The 25,292-nt window shown below is 32.2% G+C and overlaps 1 protein-coding gene across 1 annotated transcript; it reads left to right on the top strand.

The window, feature by feature from the left end:
- Positions 1–406: 406 nt before the first annotated feature.
- LOC121124741 (uncharacterized) lies at positions 407–24,257 on the top strand. The gene is made up of 13 exons (XM_040719924.2): positions 407–645; positions 711–827; positions 1,458–1,589; positions 1,653–1,766; positions 1,827–1,988; positions 5,342–5,395; positions 5,469–5,570; positions 5,626–5,869; positions 8,704–8,804; positions 11,788–11,832; positions 21,112–21,216; positions 22,904–23,041; positions 23,889–24,257. The coding sequence occupies exons 1-13, from the start codon at positions 465–467 to the stop codon at positions 24,059–24,061; spliced, it is 1,668 nt and encodes a 555-aa protein (XP_040575858.1). The 5' UTR covers positions 407–464; the 3' UTR covers positions 24,062–24,257.
- Positions 24,258–25,292: the final 1,035 nt, after the last annotated feature.

Raw genomic sequence — 25,292 nt, 5'->3', positions numbered from 1 at the left:
CTGCAAGCATGTGTAATTCATGAGCACACACGCTAGTAGTTAGACTTTAAACTTAGATATTTTCTCCTCAAGAATGAAAAAATAATGATAACAGCTGGAAGAAAAACAATACTTTTCAAGTTCCGAAGAATAATAAAACTCGCACACTAAAAATGCTTGGGATTTACAACCCAATATATACTGTCAGGAAGAAATATATCCGATTAGAAAAAATTACTTTATAAAGACCCAAAGAATAATTCGATCTCCAACTATACATAAACCTTGAAAGAAAAGAAGAAACAATTTTGTTAATTCATCAAAAATTTGCAAACTTTAATATTCTCGATGTATCACATAAATTCAGCTTTATTTAAGGTGTATACTTTTTGAACAGTTTGTTTATAAACAAACCTTTTCTTTGTGTAAATAATGAGATAGTTAATAGAAATGCCTTATTTTTGATTTATAGCATATTTTAAAATATGCACCAATTCCATTACATTTGTTTCTTCTTCATCGTTTTTAAGAGTAGGAATGTTGAGTCCATCAAGAATCATACTTCATCAACAACATCCTCCATCCCTGGACCCTCATCTAAATCATTATTATCAGAGCATAAAAGGGTAGACTGCATTGATTGCGAAAGCTACAACACAACAAATCGTAAGTAATTTAAATTATAATATATATATTTGTCAAAAGCTAAGCCTATTCAATTCCTTTGAGAGGTTGCGGAAGCATCCAATGTCGACCAGGAGATTTAAGTGTAAGCTGTTATGGATGTGATATAGAATTAAGAGCCCGTAGCTTGGATAATAAGTGCTGGAAGTGTATGGATTATAAGGGTTTGGACATATTTATGAGACGTGGTTAAAGTTTGATTTGAGATTCGAAAACATTATGGAGGATATAAATATTTGATCCCGGGTGTTGAGTCAATCATTTGTTGCCTTAGTTGTATGTTTTGTTTTGACAGCTGTCTTTCGAAGATTGATAAATACTTAAAATGAGATCAATAAAAAATAGCGCGCCATCTATGTGTGAAGCCCGTGAGTTTTGAGCCCACCCATTTATTAGTATTGCCGCATAAATCATCATAAAATATATCATATGCCTTGGCTAATTGTCATTTCAGAAAAGTGGGCAATTGGTTATATGGCAAAGTGACTATCAGTAATGCGTCAAAAGTACAAAAATTAATATTTCTTTAAAAAAGAAACATACTTCTTTGACAAAATTTGTAATCTTTTCATCCTCCAAAAATTTACCGTCAAATTATATTTGACTATCTTTTTTCTATGACACTTTATATCCACACATTTCCTTTTTAGTAAGTGAATCTTTGATAAAACACTGCTGTAGATTAAAAGAAATTAGTAAGATGAGTTTTGGGACCTCAAATCCAACTTAAACCTAAGTTTTTATCACTGTATCTAAGTATATTATTAGGATTGATTTACATATAATTATCATAGATTGTGGGGTTGGGTTATACCATAGGGTCAAGTGTGATGAGGCACAACCTCCTGGATCATGTATTGGAAGTGGTTGTTCCTCTCTCTTTAAGATTCAAACCTGTTGGCGTTGTCCTGTTGAAGCAGAATTTTGTAATTAGATATTATTATTAAGCAGCTTATATACAGAATCAGATATATTTATTTTATTTTAAGTATGTTTTATGAGAAGCTGTGAAGCTGAGGATGAACCCAACACATGCTATGGATTCTGTACTTATGGAATCCCTGGTAATTCAGGTCTACCATTGAAAAATGACTCTTCAGTGGGTAATGCATATATTAACTTTTTTTTTTATAAATTGAATAATATAATTAGTTGAGTCGTAGATCCTTCTCTACTCGAAGGGAATTCCACGTCAACCAATTACACGGATACAACAAGTGACACTTCAGCTCATAGTACCACAGTGTCATCTACAAAATTATCAAATACGGCTCCTCAAAATGGATCATCTTCTGTTCTTTTTTCGAATATAAGCTTACCTATTGGTGCGTATCAAAATAATGAACAGTGATGTAAATTGCGTGCAATTTTTTAGGTAGCCCATTTTTGGAATTGGTAATCTGAGGAATGAATTTTCTTTTCCTTAACTCTTGTCATTATTATTTATCTTCTTGTCCCACTATATTCAAAACCTGATTAAACGTTTTTGTGTGCTTATATATGACGTAGAGTAACCTAAAGGATTTCTTGTAGAGTTATAATTGTAATTCCTTGTTGGAATCAGGGAAGAATTAGGGATCAACATCAGAGTGATTCTTGCCAATGTCCTGGTTTATATCCTATTTTTCTTCCTCTCTTGTCACAGCTGATTGCAGCTGATCTCCACTAAAACCATCCTGAAATTGTCAGGGATACCATATTCATTTTTTTTTTTTTTTTTTGGCATGCCCATTATAAATAAGATTTTCATCACTAATAATGTATACCATAGAGAAATAAATACACAGAGTCAAACAAAGGATTACGATTGGTAGTTCTGCATCCTAAAGCTCTAAAATAATTACATTATACAACAAAATGAAGGTCTTAGAGCGCCCAAAGGCTGAAACCCACATGTATTATTGTTGTAGAATACAAAGTTACCGTTAAAACTTTGAGCATATACAGGTATGGCCTAAAGCTTTAAAAAAAAAAATCACAATTTTAGTCTATAACTACAATTCAGTCCTGTATTTCAACATAAAATAACTATATATAGGTGAAAATCAAAGTAAGCAGCCAATTTATACAAAAATTTGTCTAGAAATGAAAAATGTATATGCCACCAAAAAATCGAGTAAAATGAAGGACTCTACTTAGAAGCTAACATCATTTTTATTTTTTTCTACAATTGCTTTATATCCTTGCGAAAGCTATAAAATATACCTTACATCTCAATTAAAAAAAAAGTATTTAAAAAAGCCCGATTTCGATTGATTTTTGGTCAACTTAGTTTTTATTGTTTATTAAAGAATTTTTATTAAATAAGATCGGTAAGTTGCATGAATATATTTAAAAATAATATTTTGGATGAAAAATTGGATCACTTATACGTCTATAAAATAATCAATTATTTTTTATATGAAGCATCTATAAACTTGTTTCAATCTATTATCAATCATATTATTATATATTATTTATTAAAAACTCATGAACAGTTCAAATCTTTTCCCCGGAATGTTATTGTAATCTTTATTCAACACAAACTCTACCAGCATATATTTTGTAAAATTTGTTAATAAGTATTAAAATCTAAATTGACCAAAAATTTATCAAAATCGACCTTTTAAAGGCATTTTTTTAAAAATATATGTTATATATACCGTAAAATCTTGATTTTATTGGCCAAACCTGTAGATGTTGAATGTTTTAATAGTAATTTTTGTGTTCTATGGCGTAACAAACTATAATACATGTGGGATTCAGCCTGTGCGCAAAAATTATATTCCATAGTGTTATAATTGCCCGTCTGCTGCAATGAACAACAGCTATAGCAAAGGGTATAAAGGTATATTATTACTTCAACGCAAGCTAATTCAAAGGATTTGATTGCTTAACTTTTATTACACCATCAGAGTCCGTGAAAGTTGAATAGATAGACATGTATAGAGTGCTTATGGTGACCAAAAGTAAGGGACATTTTTTAGAGCTGAAAATTAGTTCACCAAAATAATGAAAACGATTGTTAAATTAATAAGAACTGAGGAATTCCATGAAGAAAAAATATACTTAAATGTAAAATACAGTGAGGATGAAATATAAAAATATTTGAAGCGCCCTCTAGTTGATTTTTTCTTTATATTCCACGTCGTAAATACTTCCTTTTTATCACGTGAGGTTGGGAACTTTTAACTCTTTCGTATATATTTTTTAAATTTCACACTGAATCTTTGATGGTCACTCTTTTAACAATTGAAGTTACTTCGTTTTTAATGACACATTGTAATTTTTCTTTCCCTTTGTATATTTCCCTTGTTAATTTATTTATAAGGGCAATTTATCGAGGTTGTATCGTTAGTTTATTACCCGTTGATATTGATAAATATATACTGTAAAAATGGGTATTCCTCAAAAAATAAAGATTTGAATATTTTTTAGAAATTTTTCCCACTGATGTACTTAATATCTTAGAACTATGTGACTACTTGATCTAAGAAATAACAATGTAGCAACAAGAGTGTGTAGATAAAGCTAGGCTAGTCATGTTAAAAAAAAGGAGGGCTTATAATCGTTGGGTTTTTTGTCAGGATCGGTCTCGTTGTAAATTATAACCAGAAAATCGGCCTTTATTAGAACCTACGTTTTTTTTCAGTAAATAAATTTTAGAATTTTTTTTGTAAAGAGAAAAAAATTGCACTTAGACCAAGTCTCTAGATTAGTAATTACCTGCTTGGTACACATTTCTCCAGGTAATACAGTGTGGGAAAGCAAATTGCAAAAAAATTTCCCAATTTGATCAATCAATTCAAGCCTTGTAAATTGAATTAAGTAAGAATTTAAAGCATTTATTTGTAAATATAAATATTTTTCAATGTGACCACCATTGGCGCCAAACATGACCTCAATCTAGGGATTGAACAACGTATATATATATATAGATCTTTTTACATATTAACCCACTTTTTCTCAACAGAAGCCTTCAAGTTTTTAACACTTGCGTGCCGTATCGCACATGCCTTCTTGTCGACGGTACCCCGATGCCATGGTAGAAGCGGTCAGAGTCTAAGTAGGAGGGTATCAAAGGCTAAAAGTTGAAAAAACTGTAAAGACACCTTGTCTGGATTGTCTTAGCCTTGTACTAGGGTGCCTAGTTCTGCGGTCAAACATAGTTTATTGAGGATAGTTTGACTTCAATCAAGTCAATACCCCTCCAGTATTAAGACCTTCAAGTACTCCTTGGTACTGATTTAGAGCCCCTAAGGTAAACAATAAAGCAGCAATCATTTTGTCATAAGATGCAATTATTCTGAGCATCATGGTAGAAGTAGGATTGATATGGATCTCTGTATCACACACTACATTAAGTAGCGTACGTTTCCACAATTTAGGAAGGGCGAAGGTTAAGAGTATCCAATCTGGCGTCAAGAAGAGGTAATACCCTGCTTCTTTTGGAGTTCATCTCGGATATGGTTGACCGAATATTTTTTTTTTCACAAAATTTGTTGATAACTCTGGAAGAAAGTAATTTTTTGGAACATTTTAATTACTCTTAGTAGATGCCTTTGAACTAATTTTATTGATTCGCTTTCACACACACTATACAGGTATTTTTATATTGATGTTCCTGTGGGTACGAGTCCACAAAAAAGATTATTATATATACTCATCCTTAATACTAAATATTTTTCATTTATAGCAGATATGTCCATGCCATTGAACACTTCACTGAAAAAGGTTCAACAGGCTCTATCAGGTATGCTATTTTGTTACTTTATATATAAGCATAAAATATTTCATCAATTATTTGCTGAAATATTACTTTTTAGGTCATTTACCACCAATGAATCCGATTTCTTTAGCAATCAAAGGTGAAACATCCGACAACATACTTAATAAAGTGCTAGAATCTTACATGAAAAATCACAATGGTAACACTATTTTTATTTGATGATATATTAAAAACTAAAATAAATGACTTGTTAGTAAATTCTCCACATAATACAGAAGAACCCAATTTGGTAAATCCAAATGTATACAACACATCAGAAATCATTCAAAATACTCTTCAACCTTCTGTATCTTTCGCAACTCCCCCTATTCAAATCCCAGCTCCTCCACAATCTCAAACTAACGAAAATGTAGTACAACTCAACGATACAAATGTTGTACGATTACAGCCAATGCAGTTTATGACTGGGGTAACAGAAAAGAATTCATCTGTACGAGGGTAAGGATTTATTTTCAGAGTAAAATTGATATATGTATATGTGACCCTTGAACACATATTAATAAAAGACAAAGGCGCCACAAATTGATTGTAAATTTTATAATGGATCTAGTAAAAAGAAACCATTTTTTTCCTACAATGGCTTTAGTAATGTGTATCTCCCGCTCTCTAAGTGTGATCGGTTGACACTAGATGGTGTTAGAAAGATACAATTTCGTATTAAAAAAAACTTATTGGTACTTATCTTATTCTTTGGCTTTGTTTTTATTTGAGGACTCATCTAAGCGAAACTACGCCCCAGATTTTACAGATTTTCTTAGAACAAGGGAAAAAAAGCAAGCCAGGTGCCTGAAAATGTGAATAGTGTTTATGGTTCTGACTAGTTTTGTATCAGTTCATATTTATTAGGTACATTCTAGTATTAGGACTGGTCCTATCAGTCATTGGGACCAATCCTGTGGAATGTCAGTTCTAGAACTGATTTGATAAAAAGAAATACAGTTGAGTGAGGTTATCAAGAACTAAACTTTATAAGTTGTAGTAGGACTGATTTGCAGGACTGAACTGGACAGTCTTCAGTCCTAAATTATGACTGACACAACACTCGGCCTGATACTGTAATAGAAAATGGGGATAAAATAATAAAAATCGTCGATTCGGACCGTCATGTAAGCCCTGTTTTGATTGCCAATGGGATAAACATTAATAAAAATGATGGAATTCTCTTTTCTAATAAAACCCTTAATATTCTTTTTGAAAGGTCATATTGCAACAAAACAAAGTCTTATAAATCAAATGAAGGCTTGAAACAATGGCTAATAGTCATATGGATATCTCTAATTTATACCAGAAATTAGAATATGAAGCACATAATTGATGCAAATAGATTAATGAGATAATGTGCCTGCTTATTTGTTAGGTTAATAAGTCTGTTTGAATGATATTCTTTATTTACAGAGGATGTAGAATACTTCCATTTTGTTCCAATTTTAATCATTAGTATTGATCTTGTGACCATACGTGTCAAAACTTATTTTGTTGGCTGTTAAAATAAGATACAACAAAAGAATGTAACAATTATAGCAATCCTCCATTCCCCTCTGAGTTTCACAAGGACGTATAATTAATTAATTATAATTTCAAGTAATTTTTATCTATATTATTGCTTGATACGGAGTGGGATTTCTGTTCATTTATTTCATCTTTATTGAAAGACTGGGTGGCTGAGAAATATCGAGGATAGCTCAAGGACTTAACATATTCAAATCAAGATAAATTTCCTTCATTTTAAATACTCATTTTCTATATGAAATATTTGTTGATCTGGCTTTTTGGAGGAAAGTACAGTGGTTCTGATCACGTTTAACTTTTTCATTAAATACAACAGAACATGGAATTAATAAGTCACCCTATAAATTGAACACCCAATATACACACGGCGTAAATAAAAAATTAAAAGAAGTTGACCTTTTTACAACCTTAAAACTGTAATTTATAAACTGAAAATGTTATATAACTATTGCTTTAAGCATAAAAAGGCTTTAATCATCACCAAATTCAACAAGTTTCTTATTATTACATTGATTTTTTTTTCAAAAGGTATGCATTTATGTGTGGAAAATTAATTTTGGGGGTGGCTGGATTGCTTCACCCCCACCGTGTTTACAAAATTATTTTGCATCAGAAATGTTGGACAAAAATTGAATTTGATTTTAATACCCCCCCCTATCCAAAGATTCTTCAAGGTGATAGTGTGATTAGTGTGTTTCGTTTTCTTAAGACACCTGTAGATAATATTATTTTCCTCTATGCTTATAACTAGTTATGATAACATTTTATATTTTTACCTTCTTCATTTTTTTTTGGAATTGGTAATCAGAAAAAAAAAATCTTCTTTTCCTTTGCTTTTGTCATTATTATTTAACTTCTGAGTAGTTAACTTCCTTTCCAACTACATTCAATTACACGTAAAACCTGATATAACTTTTACATGTGCTCGTAAAAGACAGAAAGTACCTTGGGGATTCGTTGCGGTGTTATAATAGCCAGTCCTTGTTGGACTCAGAGTAGAATTGAGGACCCACATTGGAACAATCCTTGCCATTGTCCTTGCTTATTTACTTCTCTCCATCTTCATGCAACAGCTGATTGTAGCTGATCGAATGAAGTGTCATGTACGCTAGTCTACTCTCTTCCAAAAGATTCTTCAAATTGTCCATGTTGATTTTCTGATTCTTTTTTTTTCCACATCCAAAATAAACTCATTGTTACTGTCCGTCTGTTATGAGCAGCTGCAGTAGTTATTAATTTAGTCTTGGATGTGATGCCTTAAAGGAGGAAAGGTTAGGGATAACAACTTTGGAAAATAGAAGAATATCCTCTTGAGATTGTGGAATAGAAAAAGCAGGAGCCTATGTATGAAATAATTAAATTGGGAATAACTTACATTTTCTATATGTTTTTTAAGACTATGTATATGTTGACAGACCGAATGTGAAGAAATGTAGAAAAAAAAAAATTACATTTCGTTTTCTCTGTTCTAACAAAATAAATTCACTCCCTAGGAAGAAGAAAAAAAATATTATTTCCATGACAGCCTCCAAATTTTTTCATACTTAATTAAGGCCATAATGACTTGAGTATGTACAAAAAAATAAGGGAGAGAAGACCCCCCTATTATCTTTTCATCTCTCCCTCCTTGATTTACTTCCTTCCTTCCTCTTCATTCCCGTAATTTATTAATTAAAGAAATTTGTAAATCCTCTTTTTTGTGAACTAACATATTTTTTTTTTAAATTTCATATTTAAAAACATCATTACTACCCTTCCCAAAGCATACGGATTGTTAACAACGGATTACCCGAGGGAGATATTGGACAGCTTCACATAGTGCCTGCTAATGATAGTACTCGAAGGGACAATGAGAGCTTGTTAAGTGAGTATCATTTTTTAGAAATCTAGAGAGTCGATAAGATAGGACATCCAGACTATATCATTTTTACATTTGATTGAAAATGACATGTAGAGTATTTAGATGGGGAATTGTCAAAAAAAAGAAATTAGGATCTAGAATTAAATTAATATGTCCATCTTTAGAGGCAATCATTTACTCAATACAGAGTCAGAAAATCTGGGTGAGAAACAGCAGTTCACTATCATTGCTAGGGTTGTACAGAGTTTGATCTGACTTTATGTAAAAATAAAAAAGAAACAACCAAACAATGACATGGTTTATCTGACGAATTGAAAATTGTTTGGAAGGAGAACAGCTTAGCTGTCATTACGTTTTATTTGATCAGCTGCAAGTTGCCATGGGAGGAAGGAAATAAAAACAAATCCAACTCGTTATCTTGCTAGGACAAAGGTAGGAATGTTTCATATGCCGATACTCAATTATACTCTTAGGGACTTAAATCTATAATTACCCAACAAACCCTCAGAACACTCTCCGTCATTCATGAGTACACGTAGTATTGATTTGTTTATAAGTAGATATTCTCTCTTCAAGAATAAAATGTGTCAAAATAGCACGATAATCTGATTATTCCCTTACAAATTACAGTACTCTAAGTGACACTACTTTTTTTTATTTACAAAAATATGGAAAGAACTGAATTATGTATTTTGATAAGGCATTAATTTTTGATGGGAAAAAATACCGTCAAAGCAAAAAGCCTGGTTTGATAGGGGTTATCTAAGCTCCACTCCATGAAAAGCAAGAGTGGAACGTTGCTGACTTCAAATGTGGCCGACCAAGCACCAGGGATGTTGAACGCTCTGGACGTCCAAATGAAGTGATTATAGCGAAAAACAACAAAAAAGTCCTTAAAATGATTTCGGCAAACCATAAAATGAAGTTGCATCATATAGATGAAATCTTAAAGATATCACTGTTTTCCCCATTTCTCATGAACGTTTGTCCATGAGAAAGTTGATTTCCAAACATGGACTGCGTTTGATTCTGAGAGCTGTTTAACCGGAATCAAAAGGATTTTTTTATGCATCATTTGACAATAGATGAAATTTAGATCCATCACTACACACCAAAGTCGAATCGATTGTCAGCTGTTTGGAGAAAGCGATTCAGAGCGAGCAAAAACGGTTTTAGCTGATAAAGCCTCTGTCTTTTGGGATGCTAAAGGTATTTTGTTCATTGACTACCTTGAGAAAGGAAGAAAAAGTTAATAGCAAATATTATATGGCAGGATTGGTGCGTTTGAAAGAAGACATCACGGAAAAACTCCCCCAAATGAAGAAGAAAAAGTGTTGTTTCATCAAGACAATGCATCGTGTCACAAGTCTCTAAAAAACAATGTCATAAATACACGAATTGTGCTATTTAATTGCCGCTGCACTCACTGTATTCTCTAGATCTGGTCCTGATCAGAACTTAAAAAATGTTCAATATGGATCAAACGATGAGGTGATTGTTGAAACTGAAGTCTATTTTGAGGGAGTTGACCAGTCGTACTATAAAAAATGCATAAAAATGTTAAAGAAGCGCTAGACTGATTGGATCGCTCTTGAAGGAAAGCTATATTGAAAATTAAATTGGTAATATGAAAAATAAACTTCAGTGTTACTCTCCTCTATTCCTGAGCAAAAACTTCCTGTGATTACTTTATATTTAGCATGTTCTTCTTTCAATAACTTAATAATAATAATAGTTTTAGAACATAAGACACACTCTGGGAAAAAATCTAGCACGTATTTAGGTCATATTTTTGTACATCTCTAGTCATTACTCCCAATGACACCCAGATTCAAAATTGTAAAAATGTGAGAGACATTACCCACTACTACTTTAACTACCTAGCAATAATTCAGAACATATCTCCAGGACCCAGTTCATCTCATTGCAGAAGTAAATGATTGAATTTATCTTCATTTGTTAAACAGTGCTCAGCATTTGTTACCCTCGGGACTTATTATATTTTTGTTCGGTTGTGGGGTTTGCAGAACTTCATTTGTAAAGTCTAAATTCCTGACAATAGAGAAATCTGAACGGCTCACATAGATGTTGTTTTTGGCCAGGATAATGCTATAGATTTCAGCGTTAGACCTAATATACTGGTTTAGGTTAGGGACAATGGTTGGAGCAAGGAAGCATATAAGTAAAATGGGAATGGTCAAAGATACATCAGGACTCGAATTTATTTATAGGATGAATGCAATGTTATCTATGTAGAGTATAAGGAGGTAAATATGAAAAAATCATCTGAATAAAAACTGGAATAAAGAAGAAATCTTACTTAACATGTATGCCGTTAAGAAGACGATCAATTTAAAAATCTCCTTGCTCGATAATAAGTTTGAATTTTCAAATAGGAAGAAATAAGCAATAACGCTGTCGTTGAAAGTTACTGTTTAATACATTCTTTAAAAATGGATTCTCAGAAGGATTTAAAAAAATTTCACATTCTTACAAGGACTTACAATGATTGTCGCTGGAAATAAACTGTAAATAACATCCTTCAAGAGCAGGTCAACAACGTTCCTACAGCAGTATTAACTCTCTAAAGGATACCAAGACCTGCAAAATTATTCCAGTTGATTATGTAATTAAGGATGGAGTACAACTCAGGCCCAGGATCAAAAAGGTCATTGAAGCTGGAGAAAGTCTATCAAATTAATCACATCCCTAGATCACTGCCAACAACTTGGCAAATTTCCATTAGATTTAATCAATAAATGCCCTATAGATATTATGATTTGCCGAGTATAAATTACTAATTGATCTTCAAGCCCTATACATAAAATTTTTGGGACTCACTGCTTTTTAGATATGTGGAATTTATAATAGTCTGGATGTATCTGTATATTCGATTTAAAATGAATAGATTTGTATTTTACAAATCTTTTTTAAACTTTTGGCACACATCTTAATCAATATTAATAAAAACTTTGGTTTACAACAGATGGAAACTGCATGAAATGTAGTCGTATGTCAAAGGATCAAAGAGGTAATAATACATTTATTTATTCCTTTCTAATTAATTATTTAGTAAACAACGGTTTCTTTTTACTTACATAAAAGTAATTCATATCCTTATATTTTATACATATGAAATTTCATCTGTCTAAATGTCTTTTCGTGTTTTTTTTTTTTTTCTCATTCCTTTCTTTTCTTCATCTCTTATATGGAGCATCATTTGTCTTATTTAAGTCACTTACTTACACACATTGAGTGAGAGAGAGACTGAGGGAAAAGGAAAACAGAAATATATAAAAATCCAGAATAGGATACAGGATTTAAGCTAAGAATACATAGTCTGTAGGATTTAAAGATATAAATTATAGTTAACTATTTTTATTTAATGGAACACACAAATGTGACCCGTCAACACAAAAACAAGTTGGAATGATAGTCGAGCCTAAAGTAGATTGGTATTCTTTGATGAATAATCGTTAATTTACCATATATCAACAATATATTTTTATGAACCCTTTGGGCGTGCCGCAAGTGCACTTAAATTAGCCCTAATTGATTATCACAATTAACAAAGGATACATTATTAGGTTTTATGGGTTAAAAGAGCTTTAATATTTTATTTTAAACCTATGTGATATGTGGACCGTCAGCTCAAAAGTAGCTAGAATGATTTTTCTTAAGAGTGAGTGTGGATTACTATTGTATTTCTTCAATTTCTATCAACAAATTACTCTCATGAACCCTTCGAGTGAGCTGGAAATTGCACTTAAATTAGCCCAAGTTGATCGTTACAAAAAAAAAGATAAAATAATGGTTTTTACGTATTTGAAAAGGGGCCACAACGGGCCCAATATAAGTCTCTTAAATCAATTAAGGGGTTCTAAAATATAGCTAATATTCTTGAGTATCTATACTCATCCCGGTAATTTGAATACTAAGACTATAATTGACCCCAATATGTGATTTGAAAGAGTGGATTCCATGTATATACCCATCTCAAAATTGAGTGTGGCGTCCATTTGTATTCGTCAACGACGGGCTATAGTCAATTTCTATTAACAGATTATACTTGTTAAAACTTTTGCCCACGTTGCAAATTGAACTTACAGTTGTCAAAATTGATTGTTAAAATGAAAGAATGATACATTGAATAATTTTAATGGTTAAAAGGGGCCGTATCGAGGACAATATACGTCTCTAAAACTGGAAGTTGTAAATTATAATACTGTAAAATGTGATTTGTCAACATAAGAGATAGCTAAAATAATTTGTCTCAAAATTGAAGGTCGATTACTTTTGTATGCTACAAAGAATATAGCAGTAATTTCCATCTATAAGGATTAGACTGATAACTTTGTAGATGTTCCGTTAGTTTCACTTACATTATCCAAAGTTGATTGTCAAAATAAAAAAAATGAGAATTTGGCAGAGTCTATAGGAAAGTAGTCATATTGTGGCCAAAATAAGTATCATAAATCGAATAAAGGTTCTCAGGTATAGCTAAAATTCTTGGATGTCTTGAGTTGCCCACAAATTTGAAGACAAGCCTAATAGTTTTCTCAAATATGTCTCTAACATATTGGATTGTATCTAAATATAAAGTTAATAATAAAGAAGGATTTTCTCCTCCCATTAAATTGTTTGTTCAAGATTCCTTTTATGTTGACATGCCTCATATGGTTGTGAATTATACTATTTTACAAAATGCCTCATAGACGCCATTTTCTGATTCCTCATGTTAAAATTGAAGCTTTTCATATTTAAAGGAAGAGAGAAAGAACTGATTTAGTAGACTTAATGTTAAATTTCTTACATATGACTCTGTTTGTTGAAGGGATGTTGAAGTTGAGTGGTTGTTTGTTTGTTTTGAGGAATTCAAAACAATATGCATTAAGTTTAAACTTTAATGAAAAACATTGTCTATTTTTCACACATTAAGGATTAGCAAATATGCAAAAATAAGACGCACACCAAACAACATGTTCAAACTGTTATAAATTCAAGGATAATTTTTAAAATATTACTTGTTATTTGACAGTTTCTTTTTCTCAGTATCACAAGTGGCACGAGCCCGGGTCGAGGTTAAAGTCAATGAATGTGAGTCGGGAAGTATGAGTCCTCAATAGGTGGGTTGTACTTTTCATGTACATATGTATATGGCAGTGTTTTTTACTGTTTTTTTCTTTTAACGCAGATTTCAAAAAGTTAATTGTCAAAGAGATAAAATAGCCCTACGCTATTCAATTTCACTTTGAAAACGAGAGAAAATGCATTTTTTTCTTCTATATTTTCCAGTGCTGGCTTTCTTTATATAATTTATAAGCATTCCTATTAATGGAATGCTTATGCATTGTCCTTGATGTGAAGAGCTCAAATATGAAGAAATTTTAATCATTAAATTATTTGAAGGTAGTTATTTTTGCAATTTAAAAAACATATATAAGCAATAATTTGAATACTGTTTTGTTTGGAGAATACTTGGAAACATATGCTTTTATTTGTTAGCCTTATGATCCATATCTGTTGATTTTATTAGTTTGTATATTTTGATTCTAAATAGATAATATGAGAAAAGAAATATCACAATCTGGAATAATTTCTATACAACAATTAAATGATGAAAATATTTAACTTTTTCTTTCAGGATATCTTCTTTATTATAATTTATTTAATTTTGGAATGTTATAGAAGTCTTGGTTAGAGTCATTCTTTGACGTCACTCTCCTGCTGGTCTTTTGAGTGCTAATGGCTCAATCTCTCCTTTCTTGTAGAAATACTTGGGAAAAGCTGCTGTGACAATTGAAAAAACCATATCACAACTTTGTGTGGCGTGGGCATTTCAGCACTTTCATTGGTGTTTGGATATAGTTTTTCAACTTGGAAGTTGTTAAGGAACAGTTGAGAGACTTGACACTCCTTTTGACTAGTTGATCAGGTCAATTATGCCCCACTTTATATAGCATACTTTTTTCTGATGCTGACAGATAGGCTACTCCGTTATCTGTTTGGTTCACTCTCTCCCTTGATCGCCAGGATTGGTTCTACCCCTACTACACTATGATAAACTCCTTCTGGTAATCAGAGCAATCTAGACTTTTTAGGATTCTTTAACTATGAGTATATGAAGCAGATCTTTTCGTAGTTGGCATTATGAGCTCACAACCTATTTCTTTTTGGGGACTTGATAGTTTTTATAATACACACGAATTATAAACTCAACTATGAATCGCAGATTTGTAGATTTTCCCCCTTCAGTCCATACTTTGATACTCAGAGTCTTAAATATCTGTTAGCACTGGTAAGCCAGCGTCTGTGGACAACAGGTATGATCTCCAAGAAAACCATCCTTCCAGGAAGGAATCCTTCCTGATAGCACACACCATCATATAACTGTAGTGCTAGTCAGTAAACAAATATTGAATAACTTAATCACAAAGTTTGACTAGAGTTGGGCCAATAGAGATTCGGGGAAAGTTTGGATTGATATCCAAGCTAGTAACCAAGTCTTGTAGCTTTCCTATTGGTACAAATAATCTATTATCTGAGAGAGTTGGGCATAATGCTCAAGAACTAGACGGCGTGAGGGAAATTCATTAGTATGTAGACTTCACACCAACCACACCAGTTTTCTCCCAAACTTTATATTAAGTTTTAGCATAACTATAGTATAGAGAGGCCCATAAAACTTTTTCTTTTTGATATCGCAATAAAAAAAAGACGGATGGATATTTTTCAATAACTTTTATTTTATTTGAAAGCCTCAACATTCTGTTTAATAATGGAATACCACTTTATTCATATGGCCGCCGTCGCTGGCCTTACAACAGCCCATTCTGTCGACCCAATTTTTCAATACATTTTCGATTGTGACCTTCAATAGCTGCAATAGCGACTCCAATTTCGCGTTTCAAATCGTCAATCGTCTCTGGATGGTTGGCGTACCATTTATCTTTGAAGGTTCTCGACAAAAAATAGTCCAACGGAGTCAAATCGCAGCTACAACGTGGCCAGTTGACGTTGCCGTTTCGGCTTATGATGCGATTGTCGAAGACAGTGCGCAAAATATCAACTGTAACGTTAGCTGTGTGTCACGTAGTGCATCCTGTTGGAACCAAATGTCTTCAATGCCTTCCTTTTCAATTTGGGGAAACAAAAAATCTTCCAATATGGCCCGATAGCGCTCACCATTGACCGTAACGGCAGCTCCTTGCTCGATGGGTTTTGACTTACACTTTCGGCAACAGCAGCAATGTTTTCGATTGAGCACACTGGAAGAACACGGGAACGCGTTGTTTTATCCATTAACTAACCAGTTTATATTGTTGGCTGTTTGGTGAAAGAAGTTGCACATCACGTAGCTTTTTCGTTGTTACGCCAAGATTTTTACACTTGGAGACATGGGATAAACACAAAACTTGTTTATTTTTGTTTCAGCTGTCGTTTAGCAAAAAATTTGTAATAAGAATAAAGAGGATATATAGTTATTAAATGCTACTACAAGTGTTAGGTCCCAACTCTGGATACATTGAAGTTCTTAGACCAAGTTTTTTAATATATTTAATAAGGGGAAGCATAGGCCTGTTCAAAATTCTACAGATTACCGACTTGTTGATAGAGGTTTTTTACATTAATAATTGTATATTTGTAAAAACTTAGTTTGACAACAAGGAGCAAAAAAAAAAAAAAAAAAAAAAAAAAAAAAAAAAAATAGAATCAATTTGTTCAATCAGGATTGTAACATAAATTCTTTCTTTGTGATATTATTTATTTTATTGACAGTTTATTTGTTCAGAGCACACAAAGAATTTAAAACTTTTAATATCATTGTGTATACCTCATACTTGCTTGATTTTTTGCTTGCTTGTTTTGACAACAAATGATGGAAAAGTCAAACAATACTCAGTAAGTAGGGTGTTAGTCTTAATTCTTACTGTACTATGTAAGGCTGTCCGAAATGCTTTGTTTTTCCTTTAAAACAAGTATACAATTATTACAATGACAAATCGACACTAAATATTTCCTATTTATAGGGTATACTTACTTAATTAAAGCCCTAATGTGAGTTCTTTCTCTACATTTCTTATGAACCGAATCCTTTTCTGCATTGATTTATATAACAATTTTCTTTTTTGACAGGTTTGACTACCCCGGCTTTTAACAACCATCCGTATTTTCTTGTTCTTAGTCTCTAATTTCGCTTTCTACTTAGTTTTCTTTAATATATGTATATCTAGTTTTTCACACGTTTTTCTCGAATATTCTAGGATTAATTATTATCTACACAAGGGAAGGGAAAAAATATTTTTAATATCATGTTTGTTTTCAGTAGTACCAGGTATGCACCTATGAAATGATACTTTTAAAAGAAAATTTGAACATTTATTGTGAAAAAAACGGCACAAATTTAATTTTCGATGTATGAGCCTTCGCTAGCCACACATTTTCCCCATCTTTCAGGCAATTTATGGATGCCTTTCCAAAAAAAATGGTTCGTCTTTGGCTGCAAACCAGCCATCGATCCATTTTTTGCCTTTAGTGTGAGAATCGAAGCGTAAATCATTGAGTGCGTAGCCCATCGATGCAAACAAGGGATAATTGGAAGGACCCATGTTTGGTGAGTAAGCCGCTGAGCAAAAAGTGGTTCCCAGTTGTACGATTCAACAAGCTAGGGGGGAATAGACCGATGCGGTAGTGCGTTGTCATCAAAGAAAATTAGATTGTGTTGTCTGGATTCATACCTTTATGGGCGTAACGCATGGTTCAAATCGGCTAATTGTCGTTGGTAGCGATCACCAATAACAGTTTGACTTGGTTGTAGAAGGGCATACCATATGAAACCACACTGGTCCCAGATCATACACACAATATTGCCTTCTTCATTTTTCACGACAAAATCACCACTTTGAAATTTTTCGTAGCAAGTGAAGCTGAGAGCATGTACAATGTAAGCTTCCACAATCATTTGATGGGATTGAGAAGCGTTTTTCTGCAATTGGTAATGGAAAATCAAAAACGTCCGCACATCGTAGTTTGTTGGCACAAAATTAGACGTTTTTACGAGCGAAAAAAATGTGTTGTTGAATGTAACTAAACAAAAAAAAAAAAAAATTAATATTGTCGCCAGATTTTTGGACTGGTTTATAATGTCTAACTGGCGACACCTGGGGTCCAATAACTGAAAATTTAATTTCATAGGCGCATACCAAGTAATTGACACCTGAACGATTAATAAGATTTTTGGTATACAATCTGGTTTTCAATAATTTTCAATTTGAATTTTTTGAGTATTTTTACCCCGTGATACGAGGTGCAGGCAAAAAATATCTACAATTTTAATTTAGAACTTTGTCAAAATGTATTTGATCAACTGGTTGTAGTAGAGTATGCCAATAAAATATAAATAACTAATATGATGTCTAACCTACCCTAATCATCGATGTAGCCCCCCCCCCTTAGGATGGCTTCCAGGCCTTGCAATAATTGCAGCATATGTAGTATTGAGACGACATCTAAGTGCTGGTTGACAGTGTCCTTGAGCTTGTTGATATTTAGGTGACTGAGGGTGCAGGCCTTGGATTCAGTATGCGCCCAAAAAGTGACGCCCTTTTTGACGTGTGGGAATGCACACCTTTGTCCGGGTATTTGTTATGGACACATAGTAACAGCTTATCCTCCTTTGGTTTCTTGCTAGCGTCAAAAAGTGCTCTGACCAAAATTCGTTGGTAACGTTCAAATGCCATTTTTTTAAATATTTGACCCAACAATTTTATTGCATTCAGTAAAACCTTAACTTATCAGAAAAAACGAATTGTAAAGATTTTTTCGCTCTACCCGGTATAGGTTTGAGTAAACTTTGAAGCAAAATTTTTTTGATTTTGTTAATACTTTAGTTTGTTTGTTAGTCATTTTGTTAGTTATTTAGTTTGTTTGTTAGTCAAGAGCTACACATCGATTTAGATCAAACTAGGTACGAAGATTATATATGGTCACAGTAAGAGGCTATATAAAACTTAAGTAGTTAAGGTCAAAGGTCAAGACCAAGCTAACACCTTACGTAAAAAATTCAAATTCCTATTTGACCATAACTTTGGAACACATTGAGAAACTTCACTCAATTTGACTTCTGATAGTAGGTTTTTCGCTCTACAGAGCTCTTCCAGTTGTTTCTGTTTGTTTGTTAGTGAATAGCATTACGGTAAAAGTAAATGATCAATTTTGATCAAATTTAGTACAAAGATTATATATGGTCACAGTTAAAGGACATAAAATTTGGAACGGTCAAAGGTCAGGATAAAACAAAACGTAAAAAATGTATATTCGACATAAATTGGGATGAATTGAGATACGTAGCTCAATTTGATTTTAGGTAGAGGTTTTTGGCTCTACTGAGTAACCATTTCAGTCTCAAATAATAGGTGAAGTAAAAAGTTCTGAGCGTTTTTTTCATTTTATATTGACAGTAAAATTAGCATAGTTAGGATCATACTATTTAAATTTAATATGTACTGTTATGTTGGATAACTTTTGTCCATTTTGAAGGCAATATCATTATTCCACAATAGAAGATGTTAAACCCAATAGTTTTTCATGTATGGAAATCACAAAACCTATCGGAATTTTCCCTTGGGAAAACTCTTTTGGGTAAGTGATCCCGTTTTTTCCCACTAGGGATGTGCTAGCCTAATAAAGCCGAAAATACTTTCAGTCTTTCCGAAAAACTTCAATGAGAGCAATTTTTGAGGGATTGAGGGATAAAAATATAATTGCCTCAATTTGAAGAAAACTCCGTCTATGTTGTTTTTGTATTAACGAGCCTCATATTTATATACAATATAGTGGATCAAAAGGATCATGTTTATTCAAGATAACAATACGTTTTTCCTCTCTGAATATTTTGAATCACTTTTTTTATGTCTTGCACCAAAAATATACAGAATGTCATTAACTATTTTATGTCATTTAAAGGAGAGAGGGAAACATGAAATGGCAACTAAATGTTTACTGCAGAATTTCTTCTGGCTTTGTTTTTGTTCCATGGATAAAAAAAAATAACAAATTGAATTAATTTGATATGATGTTTTTAATTTTACTCATCGTTCGACAAACTGATATCTCTTTCACTAGTGGAAATATTAAATTTCCAGTACTAAGGGTGGACCGCATGTCCGTAAATAAGGGAGATATATTATCGATGAAAATTAGGGCAATTTCGATTTTATATCTGCTTTATCTTCAAGTAGGACGTCATTACCGATTATTCTGTCATTTTGGTGGTTAAATTTACTATCGAGATAGAAACTATTATAAAGTATTATTTCTGAAATATACTTAATTGGATTTAAGATGCTTCTATTGGCCCCAATATGTCCATTTTAACTATGAAATACATTCCTTTCATATTCGTATTGTGACAATCAACTTTGGCTATTTTAAGTACCTACAATTTACGACGCATTAAGAGAGTTTAAAAAAATCATTTTTTGATAGAAATAGACAAGTATTCGTGTAAGAATACAATTGTACTCCACACTTAATTTTGATAAGTATATCTAACCCAATGTTTCATAGACATATTTGAGTCAATTATGGACTTTGTGTACAAATTTCTGGGATAGGTAAATATAGCCAAGAATTTGAACCATAATATAGAGCCTTTATTTGATACAAGAGACGTATATCAGCCCCCATATAGCCTCTTCTAAATCTTTCATTACGGCGGTCAATTTTCTTTAATTTGTGACTTGCTCAAAGGGTTGATCAGAATAATTTCTGAAACAAAATTGACGACCATTCGTCCAAAAATACCAAAGTACTCCACACTCCATTTTGAGACAAATCCTTCTAGCTTGTTTTTATCTTGACAAGCCGCAGATCTCGTACAGTTACATTATGTTAAATCTCTATACAGATGTTGATGACAATATAAAGAAACTTTTTATATACCTATATATATTTAATTACTTTATGTCAACTTACAATTCTGAAATAATAACACAAAACTTTTTTTTTTTAAATCACAGCACAGAAAAATATATAAATAAATATATGTTCATATATTCTTTGACTTTATTTACATATTAAATTAAATTCCGCTATCAAAAAGAAGAAAAAGGTAACTAACTCCTTCATCTTTAAGCTGCTGTACCTACCTTCGACGTCTCTTGAGCAATCCCAAAGTTTTATTTTCTGTTGTACTTTCAAAAAGTTTTTTTTTTTTTTGATATTTTTTCTCTCTTTCTATTGTATAATTAATGATACATAATTTTACTTTTTTTTTCCCTTACAAAATATATACATTCATATAATATAGTTTGCTATACAACTTCTTGTCAAAATGAAGGAACAGACCTACCATCCGGATCCTCATGCTCTGATTGTACCTTCCTTTATCAAGAGACAAATACCTATGTTCTGAGTATGCTCAACATACTTCCAAAAGAAAGGTTGTATTGGTCCTCGAAAAATGTCCACAATTTTAAACTTTTTTATCAAACCTTATTTTTCACTGTAGGTTCCTACTTTATTTACATTTATGGGCTCACAGAAACCTTGCGTTGTATCTGGTTGATTCTCTGGTATATACAAATATCAACTTTATAATAACGTTTTGTTATTCAAACGTGATATGAGTATTATATAGTTATTTAAAATATTATAACGAATTCAAGCGATACTAAAGTTCGCTCTACGATTAATTTATTGAAGGTCATGCAAAATTGGTTTTTGTGCCAGAATACTTCCATGGTGTGTATGCACTAATAAAATAAGTGGTCAAGTGACCTACTGGGAGAGTGAGGCATCTTATGGTGATTAATATGATCAGTATTTATAGAATATTTCGTAAAAATTTGACTCTAAAGAAAAATTGTTCACGTTCATCTGGCAAATGATTAAAAGAAGGTGTTTTAATTAATAATATTTTAAATCACAAAAAAAAACCAGCTCAAATCATGATAAAATAATAAAACTTTAACTTTTATTAATTGATACTTGTAAATATCAAGGAATCAACTAGATACAACCGCTGAAGCTCACAGCGCATAGTTTCTTTGAGAACCATAAATATAAGTAGCAAACTACGTATTACTAAAAGTATTCTTTTTTTACAAATTGTACGTGATAATTGCTTTCTTATTTTGGTTTGGTATCTCTTACTTTTCCTTTTAACTATTTTCTTGAGAACATTTTGTCTTAAAACAACTTTGCCTTTATATTTGCAAAAATAAATGAGGCTTATACGTCATTACTGTTTATTTTTGACGGAAATTGATGTTCTTTTTGAATTATTTAAATAAAAAAAGGTATCGTTCATTACTATAAAATACATTAATCGTTGTTTTCTAATGGAATTATGATTAAATTATATTCTTGCTTCATATTATGCATGTTTGTCTACCCATAAGTCATTTCCAATATAAATAATCCATCATGTTGAATAAAAATTAATAAGAGATCAGTTCATTCTAATCCTTGTTGTGTTAATTTATTCTTTATTCTATTAATTTTATTGCATATTTTGTCTATGTTTAGAACTCAATACATAGTGAGATTTCCATAGTATGTATGTATTGAAATTTTGGGGCATCATTCTGTTATTTCACAAATAGAAAGCAACTGTTTAATGCGTTTTATAATAATAAATAGCTCATATTTTAATTTACAAACTTCAAAGGACACATCAATTTCGAATTAAATCATTCGACTAAAACTGTAAAATTTTGACTACACTCTAAATTCCTGGACAAAACAAACTGGCGTTTATTTTTAAATGTGATCTCCAAACCTATATTCTGTAGATGTTAAATTTATAGCTTTGTATTCTTTTTGAAGGGGAAAGAGGGGGGCTATTGGTCTATTTTTGCAGATATAATGCCAGATTTGAAAAATAATAATTTTGTAGTAGTGACAAAGTATTTCTTTTTTTTAAATTTTAAGGTCTAAATTTAATCAAATAGCATTTTTACATAATACAATTTCTATTTATTGAGATAACGATAAATTATCAGTCATGGCCTTTTGATTTAAAAGTGAACGGTACAATTTTCGGACCGATACATCCCTACAATCAAATATATGAATACTAAAGTGTTATTTCTGTAAAGCCTGTAAATACGTCAAGTGCTCCAACGCAACATCTCTTCCATCCTACACAATAGAAAATATATCTAATTTCACAAAATCACATAATAGCACGATTACAAGCCTTACTAAATGTTTCCAATGCACCAATCAAAATGAAGGTGATAACCCATATTAGGGGCCATACATTTATGACGTCCAAAAAAAAATACAATTTTTGAACACCCCTCCCTCCCCTAGTTTTTTTCAAAACTTGATAACCCCTCTGATTGGACGTCCTTTGTTTTTAGATCCACACCGCTATGGATTTGTAAATCAAATATATCGGTAATATTGAAAACCACTGATTAGGGGTGTCCACAGGATTATATTTGGGGATGGGGGCTAAGTTTTGGGGCAGTGTCAAATAGATTAATTCTAATACTAATACTATAATATTTACTTAATCAATGCAACTCTATTTAAATGCAATTAAAGGAAATAAAAATACATATATAATCCGGGGGATGCCCCTGAACAGGGTTGGCATATAACTCTTTTTTGAAGTAGTATTTAAAAAAAAAAAAAAAGACTTAGTTTTTGTTATATTTGACCTAAATTTGTATTGAATAGGTTTATTGTAGGAAGCTATTTTTCATAAATATAAATTAATAGATTCTTTGACCCACTAAAATATTTTATGTGGCAGTGTAACTAGTTACATTAATATTTTTGTTCTGTTGTATAATTTGGTCAGCCTCTCTAGTCCTCCCTTTGGTGACGCCCCTGCTGATATACTACATGTTGAAATGGTTTTGTTTTTTTAAATATATGTGAAGCAGTGATCTGTTCTCAAAGTAGTGGACTCTCAAATATCAAAAGCCCCCTCCCTTGCCTCATCCTAAAAAATTTTGAAATCGGTAACCTAGCCGATTTCCTCTGGCTCCCCACACTACTGCCCGTCAACTGTACGTCATAAATGTGTGACCTCTTATTATTTATTTATTTTAAACAACCATTTATCTATAGGATGTGATGAAATATCTTGTGAACGAGAAGTCCGAACATGTTTTGATGGGAACCATCGTAAAGTACATTGTGGTTTGGACTGTCTAGCGTGCCAAAATGGAATTGATGAGGGATGCCTCTTTATTCCCTGTCGAATAGGGGATATGCCGGGTACTTGTTATGGAAATTGCTAGAGCCACTTCCATTTTTGATCTGATAATGATTTGTTTATTGTTAAATGTAACTAAATTTCAAAACAAGAACCATAAAAGGAAATACAAGATATTAAAATTTTTAGTGTATGTCATAATACTCCACTTTGCCATTTCATATATTTTATTGTTTTACTACCAAATGGTCCATTAAAATCTGCAGACTTTGAATTTTAAACTTCAACAACATATAATTTATTTATTAACAAAAGAATTTCAAAAAAAATAATAATAAAAATAGATGCTTGTCTGAGCTCTCTGAAGCATTAATGGTGCCGCCCATAGCGGCAATGATGGCTTCCAGGCGATGGGGAAGGCCTGACATTAACTTTTGATCTAGTTATCTGTCAGAGAGTCCCAGTGCAGGTTCAGAGTGGCCTTGAGGGACCGGAATTTGGATGACGAACACTGCGGGATGCACTGCACCTTTTTGGTGCATGTCGAGGGGTTTGGCATTTGGGTAGTAGGGGCCAAAAAATAGTCTTGCAACAGAGGTTATAAGTTTCTTTTCTTGCTGTTGTCAAAAGTGGCCACGCCACCCTCATATGGCCAGGCCAAGTTAAAGAACAGAATGCTTTGGGGTGCATCTGTCATTACTAAACCAGCTACCCAGCTTCAGTTCCAACTTGGCCTTATTACACACAGGCCCTTCTACCATAGACAAGCACTTCTGCGGTGTTCTACTGACATGTTGGAACAACAAACAATTAATCTGCTTTAAAGATTGTATCATATCATGCCTTGTGATGCGGAGAACATAACAGCTGCAACATTAGCTTACTGATATCTTTGATAGCTTCTACTATGATATAGGTTTTTGATATGTGTGAGGTGTAAAAAAGAACAGAATTCCACACTTTAAAAAAAACAAACATGCTACTATTATTAAAAATATTGTTTATTTTTGTATAAATTGGGGTGGGATATTGAGATCACATATAATTGTACATTACCACTTAAAAATAAAACATATTTGAGCTGAACAAAGAAAGAGCACTTTCAGACTTTGAACTTTCTCCAAAAAGTAATCAGTTTAATTCTTAAAGTTTACATAACAGTAAATAAATACTATAAAAAGAAATATGGGTTTTTATGAACATAATACATTATGTTAACTCTGGCCTGGTGGCCTGTCCTCCGTTGCTCAATCAGCCTCTTTAACTTATCTCTCGTGTATACTGCAGCCACTGTAGATTTTTCTTGAAGTACTTGT

The sequence above is a fragment of the Lepeophtheirus salmonis genome, chromosome 9 (genome assembly GCF_016086655.4).
Source record: "Lepeophtheirus salmonis chromosome 9, UVic_Lsal_1.4, whole genome shotgun sequence".
Taxonomy (NCBI): Eukaryota; Metazoa; Arthropoda; class Copepoda; order Siphonostomatoida; family Caligidae; genus Lepeophtheirus; species Lepeophtheirus salmonis.
This window is presented reverse-complemented; position numbering and strand designations above follow the sequence as displayed.